This window comes from Tupaia chinensis, unplaced genomic scaffold (genome assembly GCF_000334495.1).
Source record: "Tupaia chinensis unplaced genomic scaffold, TupChi_1.0 Scaffold000001_1, whole genome shotgun sequence".
Taxonomy (NCBI): domain Eukaryota; kingdom Metazoa; phylum Chordata; class Mammalia; order Scandentia; family Tupaiidae; genus Tupaia; species Tupaia belangeri.
This window is the reverse complement of record NW_006159427.1, coordinates 5,963,403-5,990,358: the sequence shown is the minus strand read 5'-3', so window position 1 is coordinate 5,990,358 and position 26,956 is coordinate 5,963,403. Positions and strand designations below refer to the sequence as shown.

At 39.2% G+C, this 26,956-nt stretch overlaps 1 protein-coding gene across 1 annotated transcript in view; it reads left to right on the top strand.

The window, feature by feature from the left end:
- ODAD2 (outer dynein arm docking complex subunit 2) overlaps window positions 1-26,956 on the top strand; it is a 203,016-nt gene that overhangs the window by 13,477 nt on the left and 162,583 nt on the right. Inside the window, exons 5-9 of the mRNA XM_006139755.3 lie at window positions 182-318; window positions 2,902-3,018; window positions 10,020-10,225; window positions 11,668-11,766; window positions 21,081-21,228. Of these exons, the coding sequence (XP_006139817.1) occupies window positions 182-318; window positions 2,902-3,018; window positions 10,020-10,225; window positions 11,668-11,766; window positions 21,081-21,228 (707 nt within the window). The remainder of the gene's footprint in view (window positions 1-181; window positions 319-2,901; window positions 3,019-10,019; window positions 10,226-11,667; window positions 11,767-21,080; window positions 21,229-26,956) is intronic.

Sequence of the window (26,956 nt, the reverse complement as noted above, 5' to 3'; positions counted from 1 at the left end):
CAGCAACATAGCCATTATGCTAACTGCTGGTCCCCAAAATACATTCAATGGCTGTGTTAGAATTGGATATATTTTTTTAAATGAAAACTTCACAATGTCAACAATATTTTGTTTAAGCCAACATATTTTTACAAACCTCCAGCTTAAAGAGCTTTACTAATTGCTTGACGATTGGTTTCAGATTATGAATTTTCAAATGGATGTCGGGCCCCACCTTGGAGACAGATTTATGGGGAAATTTGTTATGTGCTGGTGAAACCACACGATGTTGAAACTTTATGCATTACATGCAGTGCAGAAGGAGTATTTTTAAACGGTGTAAGTAACTTTTAAAAAAGCATAACTAAAGGCGGTGAACTTGGGTTCTTAGCTAGGTCTTTAAAAAGGCTGCCATGTCTCAAGGGTTGTACCCCAGTGACCGCAGAGCATGAATTACTACTCTGTGGGGGTGAAGCTGATTCTTTGGCTGTGTGTTTGCTGAGCAAATCCATAATGGCCTCAGAAAGAGCTCCGTTGTTTGTCACTGTGACCATTAACCAGGCATCTAAGAAACGGGCTTCACAGTGACACCTTCCACTTTGTAAAACTAAAACCTCTCCCACACAGTCCAGTTCACTGATAGTGACGCAGGTATGGAAGGGTAGAAAAGGCAGAAACGGAACACTGGAGTAATTCCGAATACCTGCAGCTTCCACTCTGAGATGAGGGGGTGAAGGAAGGCAGAGGAGATCCTCCAGATGGAGAAGCTGGCAGGAAGTGCCCCAGGAAGTTGAGGCCCAGAGCGCGGGGGAGTGGACACTCCCCAGTTAGCTCATGCCTAGGAGCTCAGAGGAGGGCATTCATAGAGCTGGAAGAGTTGGAACCTGGACCTTTGAAGATATTCCTGAGGGCATAATGAATCTGGTTCTGAACTGTGAGGGGAAAAAAAGGCAAGCCAGGAACGAATGGTTGCTACCGGAAGCAACTGCCATTGCTGGGGGGAGGAAGGGCAGCTGCTGAGGTGACTCAAACGGGGACAATGGCAAAAAAGGGCATGTCCTTCCTTCCTCTTCCAGCCTTTCAATTTTCCTTTAGTTTCTCGTTGACTAAACCCAACCTAACCTGGCAAAGAGAAGTACCATTTTGTGGATTCACAGTCCAAGAACCACAGAGCAGAATGTGGGTAGGCTTCAAGCTGAGAGATACCCAGCATGTGGCCTCCAAGTCTTCTGGATTAAAACATTCTTTTTCTTTTATTTTCTTTCTATTTTTTATTTTATTCTATTATTTCTATTTTTGCCATAGGGTTCTCTGGAGAAAGAGGGGGGGGGAGTGAGAAATCACCCCCAGGGGAGATGGCTATGCCATAATCCCTTCTCCTCCATTCTCCTCTCTGGAGTTTGGGCACGCATGCACTTGGCTGATTTGTAAGTCACCAGGTCCAGGGCTCAAACCATGGTTGGCCATGTGGGAGTCCAGCATCTTAACCCCATGCCATCTACTGGCCCCTGGAAACACTATTTTTAGTCTCATCCCTATTCACTAAACTAACTAGAAAGAGCTTAGCCTCTGCCTTTGCAGCCTCTTGCCCTCAGCATCTTTGGTGTAAATTTGGGACTCAAGCAAAATTCTACAAGAAAGACACAAATCCTCAATGGGGACCCATTAAGGATTGTCACGGACTGCTTGGAGGGCTGTTCCACCTTGGTCCATAGTGCTGCCAAACCCTGGTGCCACCTCCTTGATTGCCTGTAGCTTTCTCGCTAGAATGCCTTTTGGTACTTTTTCTTGGTACTTTTTTTTTTTTGGTGGGGGTCACTTTTCTGCATGGGAAAAATATACAACTGAAATTTGAGTTTGCATCTTTTTTGGATTATTTTAGAAAAATGACATCTCTAATTAGAAAATAAGACACAAAAGAAGAAATTATTTTCATTGATTGTCTAGGAAGGGGCAAGGATGACTTGTTTCAATTCATATAAACTATCTTTGATATAGAAACATTGAAGTATGGGGCCAGCAGGTGGTAGAATGGTTACGGCACTGGACTCCCACATGGCTGAAAGCCATCTGAGTACTGGACCTGGCAGCTTCCTTCCTCATTCTCTCTCTCTCCCTGTCTGTCTCTTTCTGGTGAGCACATGTGCCCTATAGCAAAAAATTTTTAAAATAATCGTAAAGAAAATGAAATAATTCTTAAAAAAAACCTTTTAAATAATCCTCTCAGTTTTGTAAAATGAAAGACAAGGACCATAAAACTATTAAATAATTAGAACATTTAAAGCATACTACAGTTACACGCATTCATGCATTTTTATATATAGTTATACAGTATAACAGACTGCATGTACAGTTATGTGACATAAACATACACACGCATATGTCATATTGTTATGGGAGAATAGTAGAGTAGGGAAGAAAAGGGAAATGAAGAAAGGTAAGAGAGGAGAAAGAGGGACAGAGTTAGGGTAGAGGGGCAGATGGTTTCATGGAGATCATAACCCTAGAAAACGAGCCTGTAGCAACCTTGACAGGCACAGAACTAGAGCAGAGTGTGAGTCACAGAAACAGGCTTTTCTACGGTGACATTCTAATGTTAGGTCTTTTATGACTTCGTCACTTAAGGCTCTTGAAGTCATAATGCATTTTCCCAGTAGAGGAGAGCAGAGAGAGGGGGCCTTCACCTTCGTGCTCTGTAGTGGAGTGGCCTCCATGCTTCTGGGAGGTACGAAGCCAATGCGTGCTGGATGAATGAGTGAGTGGAGGCCGTTGAGTGGAGGGGGACGGGCTTAGCCTATACCTGTATACTTCATGTGTAACTACTGTTGTGTGGATCCTTTAGAGAAGAAAGCCGTGCATGTACTTAGGTTATTCTTCGACTAATAATACACTAATAATGGCACCAAACTTTTTCTCCCCAAGGGCAAAGCAGATGATGAAAGGGAAATTAATTATGAGAGAAAAGGTGAAATTTATAAAGACCTGGTCACATTTTTAAAAGAAATATCAGCAAAATTTTCAGAAAATATGTCTAAACAGGTAAGTTTTATAGTCCCTTTTGAGCATTTATAGATTATATTACTTAACTATAAAAATTATAATTTTGCCTATTTTGGGGACCTAGGGGGATGGCCATACAATCCCTTCTCTTCCATTCTCCTCTTGGGTTTTTGGACATGTGTGCACATGTGCCCTGAGTGTTTTTAAAGGACTCGAACTGCAGTCCGCCATGCGGGATCCAGCTGTTCTAACCACCTATAGGACTTTTAAAAATTGTCAGTGAGCATATACACTCTCCAGAGAAAGTCAGAAAGAGGGAAAGAAAGCACCCTGCCTTAGGACGTGGTCACACTGAAATCCCTTTTCTTTCACTTCTCTATCTATTTCCTCTAATCCTCTGTTCCATCAGAATTCTGGCACATGTGTGCCTGGCACGATTTTCAAACCACCCAGGGTGGGACTCTAACCCTGGTCTGCCACGTGGGATTTGGCTTCCTCTGTGTGGTGCCTAAGTACACCACAACTGGATAGAGAAATGGAAGAAAAGGGAATTGAGTATTTTTGGGTATGGATTTTGGGATTTTTTTTTTTCTGCCCGGAATGTTTTTCAAACCTCTAGGGCTGAGATACAAATTGTAGTGGTCCCTGTGGGATCGTGTTCTGTGCAGAGTATTTAATTGCTGCGCTCTATATGGGACTTTTCATCTTCTCTTGTGAGTTAATAACACTAAGAACGAGAGGCTTATCCATGTTAATAAGGCTTAACTGTTCTTATTATTATCATCCTGTCTGGGCAGCTCATGATTTCTGCCTAATTGAATTGGCCTAATAAGTATTTCAGCTGTGTGTGCACAAGAACTGTGCTTCTTCTCTGTCTTTCATGGTTTTCTAAATAATGCCGGGCAAAAAAAAATCAATCTAATATTTTAGGAAATAAAATTCTCGTTGAACCTTATGGTGATTAAAAAAAAAAAAAAAAGAGTATGGGGACCAGCAGTTGCCGTAATGACTATGTCACTGGACTCCCATGTAGTCATCGACCGCGGTGCAAGTCATGGACCTGATGGCTTAAACTCATGCCGGGAGCATGTGCGTACCCAATCCTGAGAGGAGAATGGAGGAGAAGGGATTGCAGTGTGGCCATCCCCCTTGGAGGGTGATTTCTCACTTTCTGTCTCTCTGTCTCTCTCTGTCTTTCTGGCGAGTGCACATGCCGTATAGCAAAAATACCCTCCTTGTCCCCCCAAAAAAGAGTATGCAAGTGCTTGACTGCTGCACTCCAGTGCCAACCTCACATTAAAATGTTTTGCATAAATACTAGAAATACTAATGTGTGGCTGTCCCTGCAGTGCAGCCGTGAAGCACTTAGGCACTACCCAGAGGAAGCCAAATCCCACGTGGCAGACCAGGGTTAGAGTCCCAACCTGGGTGGTTTGAAAATCGTGGCAGGCACACATGTGCCAGAATTCTGATGGGATAGAGGATTAGAGGAAAAAGGATCATGATGTAACCAGACCTCATTGGAGCATGCTCCCCTGCACCCCTGCATTGCACATGTGTCCTCTAACAATAAACAAGAAAAGTTAACAACAACAAAAAAAAGATGCTGATGTAGTGTTTAAGTTCCAGCCTGGGTCTCAAGAGAATGTCAACCCCACAGGTCTCACATCAGCTCTCTGTCCATTTCTCTCCTGGCCCTGTAGTTCTCTTGCTAGACTGCTTTGCTTTGGTCCTGACACTTCTGTCATCATCCTCTGAGTTCTTTTGTTTCCTGGCTCGATCCTCTCTTGCCTGGATTACACTTATCCTTTTTTGTGTGTTCCTGTGGTTGAATGCATACATAAAATGTGCAAGTTATCACTTTATGTGTAAGTGTGCCATTCTGCAGCATTAATTATATTCACCATGTTAGGCAATCATCACGATTTCAAATCTTCTTCATCACTTACACTAAAACTCTGCACTCATTAAGCAATAACCCCCATCTGCTCTCCCCCAGCACCTGGTAAACGCTAATCTACTTCCTGTTTCTGTGAATTTGTCTGTTGTAGATGTCTCATATCGGTAAAGTCACACAAGATTAGTCCTTTTGTGTCTGGCTTCTTTCACTTATGTTTTCAAGGTTCATCTGTGTTGTAGAACTTCATTCCTTTTTATGGCAAGTAATATTCCATTTATGTATATATCACTTTTGTTTATCCATTCATCTATTGGTGGCCACTTGGGCTCTTTCCATCTTTTGGCTATTGTGAGGAATGCTGCTGTGGATATGAGTGCACAAATATTTGTTTGAGTTTTGTTTTCAGTTCCTTTGGGTATATGCCACAGTGGAATCTTGGGGCTATGTGATCATTCTCTCCCTCTCTTCTCTCTCTCTTTCTCTCCTCCTTTCTTATCTTTCCCTCCTTCAAACTGGATTCAGTGCCTGTGAAGGCTGCAGGATGGCCCTGTAGTAAAGACTTCAGGTGCCCAAGGTGTTAATGGGGGATGATGGAAAGGGGTGGGTGTTCTCACCATCTTTTATTGTGATAGTCCCTTCTAGTTCCAGTCCTGTCTTGACTGGATAGTGAGAGTGGCAGATACAGGATTCTCCCTTCCTTTCTAAGGCTGTCTTGAGTCTCTAGAGTCTGGAGCCGTGGTCTCCACTCTTCCCAGCACCAGGGACCAATCTCATGGAAGACAGTTCTTTCATGGATCAGGGAAAGGATTGGCCCCAGATGATCCAAGCACATCATGTCCACCTTACACCCCATTTCCATACTACCACATTGCAATATACAATGAAGCAATCACACAACAATAGGGTTCATGGTTCCACATGAATCCAATACCCCTGCTGATTCGACAGAATCAGGCAGCAATGCTGTGACTGATGGGGAGCGGCTGTAAACACAGATGAAGCCTCGCTCACTTGCCTGCCATCCAAGCCATGCTGTATGGTCCAGGTGTGGGAGGGAAGAGGCAATAGGGCATGGACTGGCATCCCGCTCTGGAACATCTCCACCATGTCCTCACCACACTCCAGTGCTCTCCTTCAACCATTCCAACTCAATATTAGCTGCTTATTCTTTGTTTTGGCCTTTTTTTTTTTTTTTTTTTTTTGTGGGCAGGAAGCACATTATGCATCACTAGTCAACCATTTTGCTAGAATAATATTGATATCAAGGTTTCATTTACTCTTATTTCTCTAGTTCTAGAAAAATGTTTATAATACCTTTTATTTAAGGTAGTTGTATTTGCATTTAAAATAATTTTAATGATTTTAGCTGTGAGCAGTATTTTACTTGGAGCATATAAAACAAGTGATTATACACTAAAATATACACATTAGTCAAAATAATTCTCAGTCTTACATTCAGTTATAGAGAAGATATTTGTCTTTTGGATAAGGAAAGTTGGATACCTTCATCTCTTGGTATAAACAAGTGAGTGCATCTTACATCAGTATATTTGAAGTAAGCTTCTTAGAGCGTTTAAGAAGACAGCATATAGTTGGGCCACTTTAAAAATCCATTTTGTAAAGCTCCACTGATGTATCTATTAGTATTTTAGTTTAATGTTATTTAGTTATTGACATGTTAGGGTTTAAGTCTGCCAGTTTAATTTTGTTTTCCCCTCTGCTGTTATTTTTTTATTATTTTTTTTGGAGAGGATTTTGCTATAGGGTGTATGCGCTTGCCAGAGAGAGAGAGAGACAGAGAGACAGAAAGCGAGAAATCACCCCCCAGGGGGGATGGCCACACTGCAATCCCTTCTCCTCCATTCTCCTCTTGGGATCTTGGGCACACACACACACGCACCTGGCGTGAGTTTTAAGACACCGGGTCCAGGACGCAAACCACGGTCGACTACGTGGGAGTCCAGCGACATAGCCATTACACTTAACTGCTGGTCCCCCTCTGCTGTTGTTTTTGTCTGTCTTCCTGTAGGTTAGTTGAACATCTTTTAGGATTCCATTTTTATTAATCCTAGTTTTTTTTCTTTTTTCTTTTTTTTTTTTTTTTTGAGAGATTTTCACTGAAGGGGGTGGGGGCTCGCCAGCCAGACAGAGAGAGACATAGAGACAGAAAGCGGGAAATCACCCCCCAGGGGGGATGGCCACGCCGCAATCTCTTCTCCTCCATTCTCCTCTCGGGATCTTGGACACACACGCACACACGCCCGGCATGAGTTTTAAGCCACCGGGTCCGGAACACGAACCGCGATCGACTACGTGGGAGTCCAGCGACATAGCCATTACGCCAACTGCTGATTCCCATTAATCCTAGTATTTTGAATATACTTCTTTGTATAGCTTTTTAAATGGTTGTTGTATTACATAAGTAATTTATTATAGTCTACTCATTTGGCATTTTACCAGTTATGTGTAGTATAGAAAATTTATCTCTTTTTAAGTCTTCCAATTTACCCTCTCTAATTTTTAATATTGTCTGTATTTTGTTGACATACATTGATAACTATGTAAGACTGTGTTCTAAGTTTTTTTCTTCAACCATCAAACCATTTAGAAAATTTAAGAGGAAAAAGGAGGTCTTGTATACTCAACCATGCTTCTACTCTTTCCATTGTTCTTTTCTTCCTTTCTTCCTTGCAACTTTAATTTTTTATCATAGTTTATTTTTTTCTTAGTAATGTCTTTAAGCTATCCTTTTGTGTAGGCCTGTTGGTGACATTCTTTTCTTTCATCTGAGGAGATCTTGATTTCCTTTTTACTCTTGAAGAATAGTTTCATTGGATATATTAATGGTATTCTAAGTTGATGACTCTTTACTTTCAGCATTTAAAAATGTTGATCTGGTTCCTTCTGGCCTCTGTGTTATGTCATGCGAAACCTACAGGTTTTTTTTTAAAAAATATTTATTTATTTATATTCTAGCATTGTACATCTCTATAGTTCATAGTATGATTTTTTTCAAAGTATGCATGCAGTTTCTGATCATCAAATCAAGAATGTTACCATATATGCCATTTATAACAGCAAACTTTACATTCTTGTATCTGCTAAGTGTTTCTTCCCCAATCCCCCCACTCCCTATCCACCCTCTACCATCTTCTCTACTGTACAGACTCTGGTATCTGCACTTGTCCTTCTATTATGCTTTCAGATCTTTCAATTCCTGCCATAAAATGCAGACATTTGGTGTATATATACAGTGTTTATCTTTCATAGTCTCATTTACTTTGCTTAGCATTATATCTCTTCTATATTTATCTACTTTGCATCGAATGACAGGGTCTTATTGTCTCTTATGGCTAAGCAGTATTCCCTAGTGTATATGTGACACATTTTTTCAATTCAGTCATCAGTTTTTGGGTACTTAGGTTGTCTCCATGTTTTAGCAATTATGAATAATGTTGTAATACACATGGATGTGCAAGTGTCTGCTGATGAAATCTTCAGTTATTTTAGTTGCTTTTATCTTGTAAAGCATTGTTTGTATGATTTTTATGAATTTTGACTTTAGTTTGAGTGTGATTATTGTATGACTTAGGGTGGATTTCTTTGGATTTATTCTGTTTAGAGTTTGCTAAACTTCTTCAGTCTTAGGTTTGTGAGTTTTTCCATGTTTCAGAAAATTTTAGGGATTCTTAGAATACATTTTCAGTCTGGCCTCTGACTGAAAATAGCAACCTCAAATACCTCTCCCCCTCCTTTTTGCTATTATTGTCATACATTTTATTTTCACATGGAACATAACCTCTCAAAAAGTTGCTACTGTTTTTCCTTTAGATAGTCAATATATTAGAATGATTTGGGTCAGCAAGTGGTATAGTAGTTGGAGTGCTGGAATCACATGTGGCCGACTGTGGTTCAAGTCCTGGACCTGGTGCCTTGAAAGTCACACTGGGCATGTGTATGTGCACGTCCAAGATTCCAAAAGGAGAATGAGGGAGAAGAGATTGTGGCATGGCCATCTCCTCTGCAGGGTAACTTCTCACATTCTGTCTCTCTGTCTCTCCAGTGAGTGCATGCTCCTTAAAGCAAAAAAACTCTCTCTTAAAAAAAATAGAATCATTAACAATAATAGAAAGTCTCTTATATTTATTTTTTGCCATTTTTTCAGTTTTTCCTTTTTATATAGAGATCCATATTTCTGGCTGGTATGATATTCCTTTTGATTCAGTATCTTCTTTTAATATTTTTCTAGCACAAGTCAACAGTGACTTTTCTGTTTTTGTTCATCCTTGAAAATATTTATTTTGCCTTTTTTTTTTATAAAAATTTCTTTTTTCTTTTTGGTCTCAGCATAGACTTTTGGGTTGATGGGTTTTTATTTCCAATATTTTAGAAACATCACTCTCTTTCTTCTAGCTCGCATCATTTCTGATGAGAAGTTTCTTAAAATATGTGTGCTTCCTCCTGTGTATGTAATATGTCTTGTGTCTCTGGCTAACTTTAGATATTTCCTTTGTCTTTAAGGAATTTGCCTACAGTGTGTCCCAGTCAATAAAGGGTTTGAACTTAATATTTTTTTTTTTTTGGCGATAAGGAGCAAGTAGGTCTAACTTTGCTATTGTGTCTGTGTATGCTTTAGCAAGGTGTAGGTTTAACACACCTTATTTATTTATTTTTTAAAGAGAGTTTTTTTTTTTTTTTTTTTTTTTTTGCTATAGAGCACGTGCATTTGCCAGAGACAGAAAGAAAGAGAGAAACAGAGGCAAAAAGCAAGAAATCATACCCATCCCCCAGGGTAGATGGCCATGCTATAATCCCTTCTACTCCATTCTCTTCTTAGAATTTTGGGCATTCATGCACATGTGCCCAGTGTGAGTTTTCAAGCTGCTGGGTCTAGGGCTTGAACCATGGTTGACTACATAGGAATCCAGCACCTTAAACACTGCTACCTGCTGGCCCCAACAATCTTATTCTAATAGAGGTGTTGGTCTTGAAGTTCCCCTATTCAGCTTGTGTCACTCAGCAACATAATTACAGGCATCTATGACCACCCTTCTTGAACTTAATATGAATCTTCAGAATGTGCTAGATAATTTAGAAGTGATGTCACTGTAAAAAAATTATTCTTCTTTTTTTAATAAAGGAGATTAATTTTGATGAAGAACAACAGAAAGAAAAAGAGCAGTTTGATGCAGCACCTAAGAAGGAAGAGGCAGCCACCAACCATAAAGCTCGTCTGGGCTCAGACAAGACTACATATCAGAAGAACCACATTAATTTAGCGAAGACTCAAATGACCAAGAGACTAGAGCCAAGTTTAAATTGGAAGACCTCTGTTGACATCAAAGAGTATGTAGACATTTGTGTGACAGGTTTTCTGATACAGTAACTATGTATGTTCCTAATTTTTCACAGAACTTTATTTCATAATAATAAATTCAGAGCACATAGTCACATATCTGTCGTAGTATAGGTTGGTTCCTTCTGCTCCTACTTGTATTCCATGTAGAAGGAATTGACAGCAATGGGCTTCATGTTTGGAGCACAGTGAAGGAAAGTAAAGGACACAGCTCATCTCCCTTTAGTGGTAAGTTTGGACAAAGAACATGTGAGAAAGATGATAAAACACCTGGAGAAATCAAGTGGGAATTGTAAACAGAGCAGTAGGGATCTGTCAAAGTTGGTTCTGCCAGAGCTTGAAGGGAGTAGAGAAAACTTCATAGAGTTGGTGTCTTCTCCTTTAACAGAACTTTAATACTGTAGAAAAGGCTAGAGTCTCAGAAACATCAATAGGCTCACAATGGACAGTGGACACTGGTGTGATGAATGTGGGAAATATACAAAACAAGTATATTTTGGGGTCCTCTACAAATAGGTGCTAAAGCAAAGGTTAAGGGCCAGCATCACTTAGATGCCAAGGCAGTCAGATGCACAAAAAGCACGTGTCTGTGCATGTGTGTGTGTGTGTGTGTGTGTGTATACCCACATATATACATGTGTGCATATGTGTGTGTGGTATTTTTAGACAGGGTCTTGTGGTGTTGGCATTCTTCTGCCTCAGCCTCCTGAGTAGCTGGGATGACAAGCACAAGCCACCGTGCCTGGCTGGAAATTGAACCCACACCTCCTTTGCTGCCTTGGCCTACTGGGTGACAACATCCTGAGTAAGGACCATCGGAAAGGAGTCCTGTGGAAGGAGAGACATTCTCGCTCCTCTAACTCTCATCAGTTTAGGGCCGTTTGACCTTTGTAACAGTTTTTGAAAGAGTGAGTCTAAAAATCAAAAAAGTATGGGCAACTCTTCACTGGGAAGTGAATTTTAAAATACTGGTATTTCCATGTGCTTTTTCTTTTAATGACAAATTTCCTTAGCAAGTATTTCATGAGAACACAGTGTGTGCCAAGGACTATGCTAAACCTGGAAAAACGGGGTGCAGGTGCCCTGTTACAAGTCGGGCTGGTAAGATAAGAAACTGGGAAACTGTAACTGAGGGCAATTACTTTAGAGGAGATGCATAGGCAAAGGACTGACACAATGGCAACCTACCAAGGCCTGTTCCTATACAAAGGTGGACCGACAGACTATTCCTTTAGTACATGAAACTCATGGCTGTGATAGAAGAACAAAAGAGACATCTCCGAGTGTCAGCAGGCTGGGACTCACAGTCATTCTCTGTGTCAGCAAGACTTCATTGGGGTGCATGAAAATGATGGAGCATTTGAATGCATTTTCATCTTTTACTTCCTATTCATCTGCCTAAATTAATCAATAAAGTTGATTGTCTTTTTAGCCGCAAAAGCTTAGTGAAAGATAGCCAAGAGGAAAAACACGGGACAAGACTGGACAAAACAAGAACATCTATTTCACCTGGAAGAGCTCAGTTACTCCGGTATGTTACTGTTAGCATGAGTAGTTCCTGAAACCCACCCGTAGCCAGTGAGCTAGTTAGCAGGCTTGCTAAGGGTGTTCTTGCCATTATATTTATATACACGGTTCCTGAGAACGTTAGTAAAAAGTATAGTACTGGATTTCTTTAAATACATTTACAAGATGCCCTTTTAGTGTATTTACTTGAAACACTGGGGTTTACTGCTATTGGTTGACTCTGGGAAAAGAAATGAAGTTGATGCAAAGAACAGCCAACTACATGCTGGGAGCAGAGGGCTCCTGGCTGCTCTCCTGCCTCTGAACAGTCAAGTCCTAGCAGTTATGTCATCTGTCTGGCCTCCCTTTGTTGATCCCCAGTGACTGACAATTCTAAAGTGATATATATTATTTCTAATTAGGACAGCTAACAGAAGGCCCATTAGTAAATGACTTTCCTTTTAGTTTGACAACAAAAGTGACATATCTGGAAGACAAGGATCAGCCACTTTTGATAGTTTCAATGTGGTGGGAAGAAATGACAGAAATTCAACTTTATAGTGCTTGCATCCAGGGGGGAAATCTTTAAGACTCTACTGCATTTATGCTGTTTTAAGTTTTTTTGGGGGGAGGGGGTGGGTTCCACCATCATAACATATTCAATTTGTTTGATAATTAACTTTTTAAAGCTTTTTATTTTGAAAAAAATATATATATAGATTCACAGTCAGTTGCAAGTACAGTGCAGAGAGGTCTTACAAGCTGGATCCCACATGGCTGACTGAGTGATTCAAGCTCTAGGCCTGGTGGCTTGAGAAGCCACACTAGGTGTGTTTTGTTTGTGTGTGTGCCCAAAATCCCAAGAGGAGAATGAAGAAGGGACTGTGGCATAGCCACCCCACCACCCTAGGTGTGATTTCTCACTTTCTCTCTCTCTCTCTCTCTTTTTGGCAAGCACATGTAACCTATAGTAAAAACTAAAGAAAGAAAGAAAATTCTCCTTCAGTAAAACCAATTGGAAATTAAAATTTGTTTTGAGTTTTAAAATTATAAATTAAATTTCATTTGTAGCTATAGAGCTGTCTAAAATGATCTGTTTCATATTAAGTAAACTGTAGTAGTGTACTTTTAAAAAGATTGGTCTATTTTATCTAAATGGTCAAATTTGTGTAGATATAGATGGTAATTCATTGTTCCCCTTATTGTCTGTAGGATCTGTAGTGATATATGCTATGTTTCACTCCTGATACTAACCATCTGTGTCTTTTTTTTCAGTCTACTAGAAGTTTGTCAATTTTATTGCTATTTTCAAGAGTCACCATTTGTTTGATTCATTTTTCAAATTGTTTTTCTGTTTTTTTATTCAATTTTATTTACTGCTCTTTATTATTTCTTTTCTTTTCTGGGGGTTTACTTTACTCTTCATTTTGTAATTTCAGATTTTTCTTCTTTTATTATAAGCGTTTAGTGCTACATACTTCCCCTTTCAGCATCATTATCAGTGCACACATTGTATGCAATTTCAATTCATTTAAAGAGGTTTAGGTTTTGTATACCTCAGGATCCCTTGGTATAGGTTCTTTGGGTGCTTGACAAGAACATATATTCTTGGGACCAGCAGTTAGCGTAATGGCTATGTCGCTGGACTCCCATGTAGTCAACCGCGGTTTGCGTCCTGGACCCGGTGGCTTAAAACTGACGCCGGGCGCGTGTGCGTGCGTGCCCAAGATCCCGAGAGGAGAATGGAGGAGAAGGGATTGCGGCATGGCCATCCCCCCTGGGGGGTGATTTCTCATTTTCTGTTTCTCTGTCTCTCTCTCTGTCTGTCTGGTGAGCACACGTGCCCTATAGCAAAAACCTCTCCAAAAAAAAAAAAAGACATATATTCTGCTGTCATGGGGGGTAGAGTTAGATAAAGAGGATTAAACTATGATGTTTGATGGTGTTATTGATTTCTTCTATATCCTTGCTTGTTTTCTTTCCAGTTATTCTATGAGTTTTTGAGAAAGGGGTGAAATATTTCTATTTCTCTTTTTCTGTTTTGGCTTCATAGAGTTTGTAGCTCTGTTGTTTGGTATATACCTATTTAGGATTGCTGTGGCTCCTACTTGATTACTGTTTTATCATTATCTAATGACCCTCTGTCCCTGGTACATGTTTTTTTTTTCCCTCCTGAAGTCTACTTAATCCAATGTGAATATATCAATTTCTGCTTTTTTAAAAATTTATTTCCAGAGGGAGTAGGGGGGGCATCCTTAAAGGGGTCTCTATGTCTGTCATTTTATGTATTGAGTTCTGTTTGTTTCTTTTTAAAATTTTTCTTTTTTCATGTCTTTCTGTGGATTACTTGAACACTTTAACATTCCACTTTGATTTGTCTAGAGTGTTTTGGGGTCTGTCTCTTTGTTTAGTTTTTTTGGTATTTGTCTTCTGTAGGTATTATATTATATATACATACTTAAAGCTTGCTAGCGTGCACTTGGAGACAAGTATGGAAACTTTGCCTCCCTTTGCTTTCCTCTGTCCCCCATTTCCATATAGTCATCTTAAATATTTCACTATATGCATTGAGAAGCAGACTACAGAGCACTCTAATTTTGCTTCAGTGATTTAGTGTACTGTTCCCATATTTTTTGTTCTTTCCCTTATTATTTCTTCCTCTCTGATGTCCAGAGAATCCTTCTTTCATTTCTGTTTAGATAACTTTCTTTAGCCATTCTTCTGGGTAGGTTTGTTGGTGACAAATTCTTAGCTTTCCTTCATCTGAAAACATCTTGATTTCCCCTCATTCCTAGAGGATATTTTTGCTAGAGAACAATAGAATTTAGCCAATCTCAACAATTTAGAGATTAAAAACCAGGAGGAGAAAACAAAGAAACAGAGCCTCAATCTGAGTTTTTTGCTTTTGGGTTAAAAAAAACTCTCGGCTTCCACTTGAAAAATGTTGGCCTCCATGGTGTCTGATGAGAAATTGCTATTATTGAATCTGTAGTCCTGCTATATGTAATGCATTTTTTTTCCGGCTACTTTCAAGATATTTTTATCTGTAGAATTTAAATATTTGACCATAAAATGTATTGCCGCAAATATGTTCCTTCGCAGGCCTTTGACTAGAACGAGCAGGCTTTCCTTTGGTACTTTCTCTGTCTGCAAGCATTGGAGTTTTGGCCTTGCTAGCATCCTCCAGTACATAGTCTAGGGACAAAAAGAAATTCAGTTATGTTGCTTCTCGGACCTCTGGATCCTTTTTCTCTCTACCTTTCAGAGTTATCTTATGTTTGTTTACATATAATATCCAGGATCTTTTCTTTTTCTTTTTTTCTTTTTTTTTTTTTTTTTAGAATTTTTTTCTATAGGGCATGTGTGCTTACTGGAGAGAGAGAGATACAGAGTACTCTAATTTTGCTTCAGCCATCAAGTGTAATTTTCCCATATTTTTTGTTCTTTCCCTTGTTATTTCTTCCTCTCTGATGTTCAAAGAATCCTGCTTTCATTTCTGTTTAGATGACTTTCTTTAGCCATTTTTTTGGGTATGTTTGTTGGTGACAAATTCTTAGACAAATTCTTTCCCTCTTAGAGAGAGGGAAAGTGAGAAGTCCTTCTGGGGGAACAGCCACCTTGCAATTCCTTCTTCTCCATTCTCCTCTCAGGACCTTGGACATGCATAATTTTCAAGTTGCCTGGTTGGGACCTCAAACTGCAGTTGACCATGTGGTAGTCCAGTGCCTTAACCACCATGTCACCTGGTGGCCCCAGGATTATTATTATTTTTTTAATTTGTCAAGAGGATGTGTGAACGTACTGGAGAGAGACAGAGAAAATGAGGAAGCACCCCCCCCACCCTACCCTCAGGAGATGGTTATACTGCAGTCCCTTCTCCATTCTACTTTTAGGATTTTGGGCATACACACACACACACACACACACACGGCATATGATTCAAGCTATTTAGTCTAGGACTCAAACCATGAAGTTGGTTATGTGGGCTCCAGCTGCCTTAACCATGCTACCTGACTGGCCCCAATATCCAGGATTTTAGCTGTAGTTAGTACTTAATGGGAGGAATAGGGAAAAGTATATCTACTTCATCTTTCCTGAAATGGATATTTGACCTAAAGTATTTCAATTTTACTTTTTAAATTTTTCTTTATTTATGATAAGCATGCATAAGTGAGAGAGACTGAGCGAGGACAGAGGGGGGAGAGGGATGGGTACCCTCCACAGGGTCTGGTCATGTTGTGATCCCCTTCAGTCCTCCAGCCTGTTAGATCTTAGGCTTCATTCATGTGTCCATCCATGTGTTTCAAATTAACCAGGCTGGGGAATCAGACTTTGGTTGCCGTGTGGGATCTGGGTTTTCTTGAGTAGTACATTATTCCTGTGCCATGGATTGGCCTGTATGTTAATTCTAAATTGGGTTTTAGTGAGCTAGAGAACTTCAAGGTAATAGTTTCAAATAGTTAATAATAATGCATATTATGAAAAACTATGCATGGATTTCAAAAATGTTTGCACCAAGATAAACTCATACTTTAATTCTGTTTTTCCATGATAGATAAGGTAAAGTTCTTGGAATGTATTGGAATATATCCAAGCAACCACTATGATTCAATAATAAAAATGATGCCTTTACATCTATTCATAGGTATAGGGATATGGTAGAGAAGTATTTTTTAATGTGTAGTTTACAAATGGGTTAAACATTGAAGTTTGCTTCTTTTTCCTCTCCTAGATGTATAGTTGTAGTGGGACAAGAAAGGAAGGAAATCATATAAAATAGGGACACTAGTTTAAAATTAGGTGTCAAAAGACTCATCAATGAAAACAAAGGGAAAGATTTCTCTGGAGGTGTTACTTATTTATGTGATTTTTTGGATAGACCTAGTACACTCTGCCTTCCACTCTAGGAGCTTGCTAGGCTAAAGGGGAGTAAATTTAGAGATTCTCTTGAGAATTTAGTCTGCACTTCAATCTAGGACCTTTAAGTTAAATTTATGTCATTTCCTGGATGGACCTAATCTACTGTTTTTCCTATGTAACCAACCCAACTTTCTTGACATCTTTTGGACAAGAGAATAGATGAACTGAACCTTTAAGTCATGTGGCTCATTGAATTAGAATCATGTACTTCAGTTCAAGTTTTCTCACTACTGCGGTCCAGAGAAGAGCACAGTCACTGTGGTTATACACAAGTTGGCTTTGGGAAGTGCACGAATTGGGGCTTTCTGCCAAGAAACACATGAGAAATTAATAGAATCATGTAATTTTATTAATAGGTAAAATGTAAAAATTACTCATTTCCCCCTAGTGTGATCATAAATGGGATAGAATAGAAAATATTGTTCTGAAAGAAAAGCCATGAGGGCTTAGAGAGAGGAAAGGAAGGAGAAAAAGAAAGAAAATGAGAGTCAGATATGCTTATGAAGGCTCAAATGAACTAGCCCTGTCTATGAACTTGATTTTGAATTAGAGGCTTCTAAAGTGTTCTTCATCTTCTGCATAACAGTCTTATAATATTAGCATAACTATCCTGATTCTACTAACACAACTTTTCTAAATCCAAATTAAATACCTACAGATAACCCTTTTTCATCTCTGGTTTGCCCTCTCTAGGATGTCAATAACCCTCCCATAAATGGGGCTCAGAAAGGACATAGTAGGCCAGGGTGGTTGGTAGGCTCCGTGAGCTCTTCCTATCCACAGACAGCGCTCTAACCCAAACCTGAATGAGCCCTCTCTTCTCCTGGGCTCTCATCCCCATGCCGTTCTGCAGTACCTCCATCTGAATGATCTTTCCACATTGTTTTTATTTGTAAGCCTTTTCTTTGAGTCTCCTCATAATATATAAGAAAAAAAATTTCCTTACGTCCTCAGACTGTACACAAAAGCCTCCAGTCTCCTCTTCTTTGCGCTGACTGGGATTTTTCCACGAGGGCAGTGATTCTCCTTCAGATCTTCTTTGCCCCATGGCCTGCGTAACCAAACAGCATGGGCAGGAGGCAGCGTTCTCGGCGTTGTGTCTCACGCTGCCTTGCTCCTCTTTGTATTAGACCTCCTTTCCTTGGAGGCAGACACAGCCCTCTCTCCTTCCTGCTGTCTCCTATGGATCCATCACTGATGATTTGGTGTCCACTCGTGGTCAGCTTCACCCCACTTCCCACCAGCATCCTGCGAAACTTCAAATCCCAAGTGGAAGGTCAATCCCAGCCCTTGTCTTGTAAGTTCTTTGGTTTCAATTCCACTGACTGTTGCCTCCTCTCCAGCAGCGCATTCCTGGCACCACTTCCGGATTTTATCACCTGAAAGACTTTGCTTCCAAACTCTTAATCTAGTCTGGATTTGTTTATTTGCTTGTCCACTCATTCATACAATACATGCTTTAATTGATTCATTCTTCCTTCTTACCGAGTGCCATCTATGTGCTAGGCTCTGGGAGACAGTAAATAAAACAGATATGGTCCTTCCTTTGTGGACCCCACTAGATGATATGTGAGAAAACATAAGAATAACAGTTTTCAGATAGGGATTAAAGCTAAAAGGAAAGAGAGGTGCTGGGAAAGAAAAAATGGGGACCTTAGACAGTTATTATAGACAGATTACAGGTTTGATTCTCTACTTGCTGATAATCAAGGTAAAGATCAAAAACCTAGCCAGCAACATAATTCAAAGTCTCTAAGATGAAAACAAACCAGATCTTCAAAAACAAAATCACAGTTTTTCCCAGTAGTTTGAGAAAGACACAGAAAGACAGCATTCTTTAGTAGTATTCCCATGATACCTGGCTCCCATTAGGCCCTCACCACATATGTGTAGAATGAATAGGCATGATAACAACAGCATTTAATACGTATTTCATGCTTATTCAATACCAGAGTGCATGGAAGTTGATTACTCCAGGTCCTTCCGGAATCAGGATGGACAGCTCCTTTCATAAAGCTATTTCTTCTTTCTTTTTTGAAATTATGATTCCTGGTTTACAAATAATCATTGTACATCTTTGTGGAGTACAGTATGGTTTTTCAAAGCATGCATACAGTATGTAATAATCAAATCAAGGGTATAGATATATCCATTGTCTTCAACATCGATCGTTACATATTCTGTAACAGTTCTTCTAGTTTGTTCTTCTTAATGAGAAGTATATATTGAGGGGCTAGTAGGTGGTGTAGTGGTTAAGGTGCTGGACTCCCACATAGCCAACTACAGTTCAAGTCCCAGACTTGGAGGCTTGAAAATCACATTGGGAGTGACTAGCAGAATGCAATGGTTACTTCACTTGATCCCCATGTAGTTGACCCCAGTTCAAGTGCTGGACCCGGTGACTTAAAGCTCATGCTGGGTTTGTATGCGTATGTGCCCAAAATTCTGAGAGGAGAATAGAATAGAAGAGATTGCAGCATGGCCATCCCCTCTGAGGGTGGGGAGGTTGATTTCTTGCCTTCTGTCTCTCTGTCTCTCTGGTGAGCACACAGGCCCTATAGCAAAAAATCTCTCTTAAAAAAAAAAAATCACATTGGTTGTGTGTGCATGCATGCCCAAAACCCTAGGAAGAGAATGGAAGAGAAGGGACTGTGGCGTGGCCATCCTCCTAGGGGGTGATTTCTCACTTTCCCTCTCACTGTCTCTCTCTGGTGAGCATACACATCCCGTGGCAAGAACTTTGTTGAATTGTTAGTGACAGGATTACTTGTCTATGGTATACTTATTATACTATTTATTCTAACAAAGTCACTTACTCCCATGGAGTTTGTTCAAATTATTTCTTAGCTCAGTATATCTATAATGAAGGTAATAACAGCACCAATAATTTGTAGACTATTGGGAGAATTAAAATGAGATATTGACCCACAGTCTGTTCTTCTGAAATCTTAGGGCTAAATGTGTGGAGTTATGAAAAAATCAATTAAAAATAGTGCCTCTATTTGGGGTTTTGGCCAAAACTCTATAATCAAATCCATGGACATTTTAGGTAAGGCCTTGGCAACAAATTAAATCCAGTGTGGAAAAAAAACAATTTTCAGAACTTTTTGGATTTTGGAACAGGGGAAAGGAACTGTGGGGTTACATGTTATGTACTAGTCATTGACCTTGTGACTTTGATATTGAAGGCCACCTTAATATGCTACTGTCAGGGCTGGTTTTAAGTAATTTTGGAGCCTTCAAGGGAAATACTTTCTCTCCTCTTAATTGCTTTGTGCATTGGTTTTCTTACTTGTAGTATGGGAAATGTAGAGCCTACCCTACAAGGTAGTTGTGAGGTTTGGAAATAATAAATATCAAGTAACTGGGACATGATCAGTGCCCATAACTGGTTGTTGCTATTGGCCTTATTTAATATTAACATTAGATAGAATATTTGAAAAGTTACTTTTGGCACATAAAAGCTGGAATACTGGAAACAAGATGGAGATAAGTACCCTGGGCTTACCTCCTCTTCACGGGTAAGTGTTGGATGTGCAGTTTCTGAGACATCCTCATGAATTTGGTGACCCAAAGCCAGCAGTGGGAGGTGGAGATGGTGGGTAAATGAGTGTGCATGAGGGGCCTCAGCAGGGGCACAGGGCATGTTCGGCCACGGCCATGGCCATCTCTAGAGATCTGCCCAAGGTTCTGATGATAGTGTTGGCCTAGTGTAAACCACAGAATGTGATGTGCTTGTGTGGAACTTAACATTCAGCATGCCAGTGTCCCCAGGAGCCAATGGTTAACCCTTTGGTCCTGAGCTGGCTGTGTTCATATCATTGATGCTTTGACATCTTATGCTCTGCCAAGTACTGTAATGAAGGCATTACAAAAAGGGATGTGCTAAATATTGGCTCTCTTTGGGAAGAGAGAGACTTTCACGTTAAGCCATTGGCAGCCCTGCCCAATTGAACTTTCTGCAACAACAGAAACAGCTGGTATCTGAGCTGTCCATTATGGTGCCCGCCAGCCCAGGGGACTGTCAAGTATTTGAAATGTGCCTGGGGTAGTTGAAAAGTGAATGTTGAATTTTATCCAATTTTAGTTAAATAAGAGAATTTAAATAAATGTAAATATAGATAAACACATGCAACTAGTGGCTGTCTTATTGTAAAGGACAGTCTTAGGACATTTACCTAATTCCCTTGCTTAATTCTCACTGTTTTCTGTGTTATTAATATTGTACCCATACTGAACTGCGCTTGCCATTAGAGATGTGGTTTATTCATCTCCCACTATAGATCTTAACAGAGATCTTCTAGAACTCAGAAGGTGTTGCTGTCTTACCTAATGCTTAATATACGTGTGGCCAAAATGCTATCATTGTACCGCTGTCCATGCTGTAGCTTATATGTATATATTTGCTATTGTTCTTAGTAAGAGTATTGAAAAACCCGAGGAAATTATTAGTGAGAGCTCTTCAGAGAGTGAGGAAGATGAAGAGCCAGTTGATCATCGTCAGGAGGCAAATGCAGATTTGCCATCAGAATATTGGCAAATTCAGAAGCTGGTGAAATATTTAAAGGTAAGAAAGACTTTAAAAAAAATATGTTTGGAATTTTAGCCCTTTTTTCCAGAATGTATAAGCTTTCTGCTTTCAAGTTTATTGTATGCTCCTCTCAAATAAGGGTAGAAAGAATCCCTGTTGGTATGTAAGTGTGCATTGGGAAAGATCTTATTACCCTGAGGATGAAAATTAGTTTTCACCAGGACCAGCAGTTAGCGTAATGGCTATGTCGCTGGACTCCCATGTAGTCGACCATGGTTCGCGTCCTGGACCCGGTGGCTTAAAACTCACGCCGGGCGCGTGTGTGTGCCCAAGATCCCGAGAGGAGAATGTAGGAGAAGGGATTGAGGTGTGGCCATCCCCCCTGGGGGGTGATTTCTCGCTTTCTGTCTCTCTGTCTCTCTCTGTCTGTCTGGCAAGCACATAGGCCCAATAGCAAAAACCTCTCCAAAAAAAAAAAAAAAAAACATTAGTCCTCACAGTGCAGACAGGCTGCCTAGTACCAGCCCTCTTTCCTGACTGGGGAGTGGGGAATATGCATGGCAGACATCAGGTATTGTGATTTCTCCCATTTTATGACTTTCAATATGGAATGGTAGAAAGAGCATAGATTTTTGAGGCTGAACTTCGGTTAAATTCTAAACTGTATCATTAGCAGTGACTTGACAAGTTGTGGTTTTGAGCCTTAATTTTTTCAATAGAATGAAATACCTATATTGTAGTATTATTTTAATGATTGAGGAAACACACTGGAAATAAATAGCATGGTGCCTGGTATATTGCAGGTACTTAAAACATGTACTGGCCAGTTTCTATTTCTCTCAAGTCAGATAACATATATGAAAATATTTTACATGAGAACTGGTTTACATAATGTATTTAAGTACTTGAGTGATGGATAGGGCAAAGAAAATGGTTTGTCAAAACCCAGATTAATATTCCTTTCTGACTTGGGATAGGAGATTTGATAATATATAGGCCTTGTTTAAAGCTGAAGCCCAAAAGTACGTGTGACATAAATATTTTGACTTACCTCATGTTTTCCTCCTACTTTCTCATGGCTTTGGTTAGATCAGCCAAGCACGTTTGCCAGTGGCTTTGCATTTTTAAAAATGTTTACATGACTCCAAGATTTTTAGCGGGTATTTTCCATGCTTTTCAGATGACCTCAAGGTCGCATGTAAAATAGCCTGGGTGCACATTTTTGTCTGCACAGACAGTCTTATAGGCATAAGAGAACCAGAAAAACTTCTCCTGCAAGAAAAACATCCCTTCCTCTAATGGACATGGCCTCAGTTGAAATTCTCCCCCAAAAATGTTTTCTGAACAATGTTTTCCTGAATCCTGAATCCCAAGAAACTTTAGTAAACACATTGGGAAAATGGCAAAAGGTATTCTAAGTCTCCATTGAGAATTAAAGTGGAATAATTATCATAGGGGCATTACTGGTTCCAAGGAATCCACTGACATCATAAAAAGCAGAAACAGGAAAATGCTCATGGCTGAGTCAAAGGTGAAGGTAGGCATGTCCAGACTCTCAATTAGGAACAAGTAGGGAAACGTGGCCCCACTCTCATCAGTTAGCTTTGTTTGCGAGTGTTGCCACTATGGTTTCAATATGTCTCCCCAGATTCATGGGTCCAGCCATTGTAACAGGATTAAGAGAGTAAGAACTTGATCCAATTGTGGTGTTGAAAGGTGGGGCCTTTGAGAAGAGATTGGGGTTAAGGTTATTAGGGTACCACTCCTCCCCACCCCCGCCCCGTGACTGGATTCTGGTGGGGTTATAAGGAGAAGGAACTAGACCAGAACAGGGAGACACACTCAGCTGTTCTCCTCTGATCTTGCCCTTGTGATGTGATTGGGACTCTGCAAAATGCCCACCAGGTAAGGCCTCTGGACCTTGGGCCTCCAAAGTGTGAGCTGAATAAAGCTCTGTTTTTAGACGCCATCCAAATGCAGATAGATTTTCTGTTATTAGCAGCAAAATGGACTAAAGTAGGTACTGTGTGTCTGTCATTGTGTGCCTGCCACTAATGGTGAATCATTCTTGAATAAAATATTAATTAGTTGTGTACATAGCATACTTTGCACAAATCTTATTTATTTCCAAGAAATAAAGCAGAAGCAGAATAAGTCTTTCAAATTGACATTTGGACTTATAATTCAGTTTTTTTTTTCCATTAAAACAATTTTTGCTATAGGACATACGCAATCACCAGAGAAAGGCAGAGAGAGAGGGACAGAAATAGAGAGAAGGAAAGTGAAAAATCACCTCACAGTGGGAATGGTCACACTACAATCCTTTCTCCTCCATTTTCCACTTGGGATTTTGTGCACACACACACACACACACACACACACACACACACACACACACACGTACCCCTGTGTGCTTTTCAGGCTGCCAAAGCCGAGACAGACCACACAGTCAGCCATGTTGGATCTAGTTGCCTTAACCAACATGCCACCTAACTGATTCTAATTCCAATTTTGACTCCTGGTTCTGTATAGTTTTGTAACGTTTGCTAAAAGATCTGAATGTCATGTTATTTGGATATACCCAGTAATGTTTACTGGCATTTTTCAGTGTTTGCATATTTGCTATAATACATTTATGTAATATACATAACAAATAATATATGTGTGAAATATAACATATTTATATATAATGTTATATATTACATTTTTCTTTGTGAATAGTTTAACAAAAAATGTGAGGAGATGAGAATATGTATTCTATTGGGTTGTCAGAATAGTCATGACATATTTCTTCTATATTTTCCTATGCAAAAATAAATCACAATTTTTCTGATGACCCCTTAACACATTCTTCATGCAACCAGAAACTGATCTAAAATCAGAACTAGGAAAAAAAAAACAATGTATGTTTCAGTAGCCAAATAAAAATCGGGACAAGCAGATAAAATATTTTTGTATTTATACCTGACTTCAAAATCTATTACAAAGCTATAATAATCAAAACAGCATGGTACTGGCATAGAAACAGTTGACAAGTGGGACAGGATAAGGAGCCCAGAAATTTTGACAAAGGGGGTACCAAGATCACTCAATGGGAAAAGAGCAGTCTTCCATAAATGGAATTAGAACAATCGGATATACATACCCAAAATAATAAAATTGAACCATTACCTCATTCCATATATAAAAATTAACTCAAAATCAATTAAAGACCTAAATATAAGACCTGAAAATGTAAAATTGCTGGAAGAAAACAGGAAATGCATGGTTAAGACTCCAATAGTACAGACCAGAAAAGCAAAGTAAACAACTAAGCTTGCACCAAACTACAAAAACTTTTTGCACAGAAAAAGAACCAATTAATAGAGTAAAGAGACAACCCATGTACTGGGAGAAAATATTGGTATACTATATATCTGATAAGGGGCTAATACCCCAAATATATAAGGAATTCAAGACTTAAGAAAACAAAAACTCCAATTTAAATATGGACAGAGAACCAAAATAGTTGTTTCTTAAAAGAGGACATACAAATGGTCAACAGATATATCAAGAAATGCTCATTATCACTAAGCATCAGGGAAATGTCAATCAAAATACAATGAGATGTCATTTCATACCTCTTAGAATACCCATTATCCAAACATTGGAAGATAAGAGCTGGCAAGAATGTGGAGTAAAGGGAACCCTTGTGTACTACTGGTGAGAGTATAAATTAATACAGTGATTATGGAAAAGAATATAAAGATTCCACAGAAAATTAAAAATAGAATTACCATATGATCCAGTCATCTTACTTCTGGATATATAGTCAAAGAAATTGAAATCAGGATGCCAAAGAGATGCACTCTCACGTTCACGGCAGCATTATTTACAATCGCCCGGATGTGGAAGCAACATGTGTGTCACATCCACTGGGATCAGTGGTTAAAGAAGATGTATATATGTACAATGGAATACTATTCAGCCTTAAAAAATAAAAAGAAAATTTCATCATTTGTGACAACATGAATGAACCTGGAGGACAGGACATCATGTTAAGTGAAAAATAAGTCAGGCACAGAAGAACAAACTCCACATGATTTCACATCCATGTGGAATCTAAAAAAAGTCATAACACATAGAAGTAGAAATAGAATAGTGATTATCAGAGCTGAGGGAGGAAGACAGGTGGAGAAAAGGGAGATGTTGATTAAAGGGTACAAAGTTTCAGTTAGGCAGGGGAATAAGTTTTATTGATTATCAAACAAAATGATAACTATAACAATAATGCATTGTGTTTTTCAAAGTTGCCACGAATAGATTTTAAATGTTTACGCCACAAAGAAAATGATAAGTATTTGTAGTAGATTGATTACTTGGCTTCATTTAATCATATCACATCTAATTTATATTGAAATATGACATATACCCCATAAATTTATAACATATACACTTTTAAATATCAATTAAAAATCAAGTAAAATAACATTTTCATATTTAAAAAAAGACACGAGCTTATTTGAAGAAACCCTAATGCTCAACTTGGTGATTCTTTATGATTTGACCAACATCAATGTAAAATAAAAGAATTTTTTCTTCATCACCCTTAATGTTTAAAATGGTTTTTATTTGGCATTTGTTTTATGTTACTTTCCCCTCATTTAGTCTTTCTATTATAAAATGTCTGTTATCAAGTGTAATAATAATCATGCATTTATCAGATTTTTTTTCCACAGAAAACCCTCTGAAATTTTTAGCTTAATTCTCCCAGGAAAAAAAGAATCATGTATTCTTATGAAAACGATACACTCTTATTATGGTAACTCATTATTATTTAAAATGGTCACTCATTATTACATAAACTGTTTAGGAAAATATACAGAATAACTTATGATTTCAGAAATCTCTGAGGGTCCTAGGAATTCCAATTTCTTACTTATGAATCTTGAAGATTCCATCTGTTGGGACTCCGTGAACACAGCACAGAGCACAGGCTGTATATGGGCTCCACTCTCCTGCATACTCTCTTGGCAGGTGTCTTTGTAAACCAACAGTACATTTCAGCCCAGTGGCCCAGCCACAGGCACCAGAGTGAGGTCCAGCCTGGGGACATCCAGAGAGCTTCCCAATATTACCTCTGCTACTTTGGAACCCCAGAACTGTCATGGTCACTTCTCCTCAACTCCTAAAAAAGCATGCATTCTGGAGAAATAGGCTGGAGGCAGAGAACTTTGCCACTTTCTACTTTCTCTGAGGTGGGCAGCTCCAGCTACGCAGGGCTGGTGGGGCTTGAAGATGTCTTTCTGGAAGCAGAATAAGAACAATAATTTTAAAAAGAATCAAATGGAACTGTTAGAGATGAAGGCTATACTACAGGAAGTCAAAATCTCCCTTGAAAATATTAAAAGCAGACTAGATCATACAGAAAATAGAATCTCAGATGTAGAAGGGAAAATTGCTGGCTTAGAAAAACCCACCATGAAGACAGAAAATTGCCCCCCAAAAATGAGAATAATATACAAGAAGTACTAGATACCATTGAACGTCCAAACATCCAGATAATTGGCATCCCAGAAGGCGAAGAGATTCATAAGGGCATTGATAATCTATCCCATGAAATCCTGCAAGAAAACTTTCCAAACCTAGAGAAGCACTCAAAGATCCAGTAACAAGAAATACAAAGGACCCCAAATAGAATCAACCCAAGATCTTCTCCAAGACACATTATAGCCAGACTGACCAAAACCACAGATAAAGACAAGATACTAAGATTGGCAAGAGA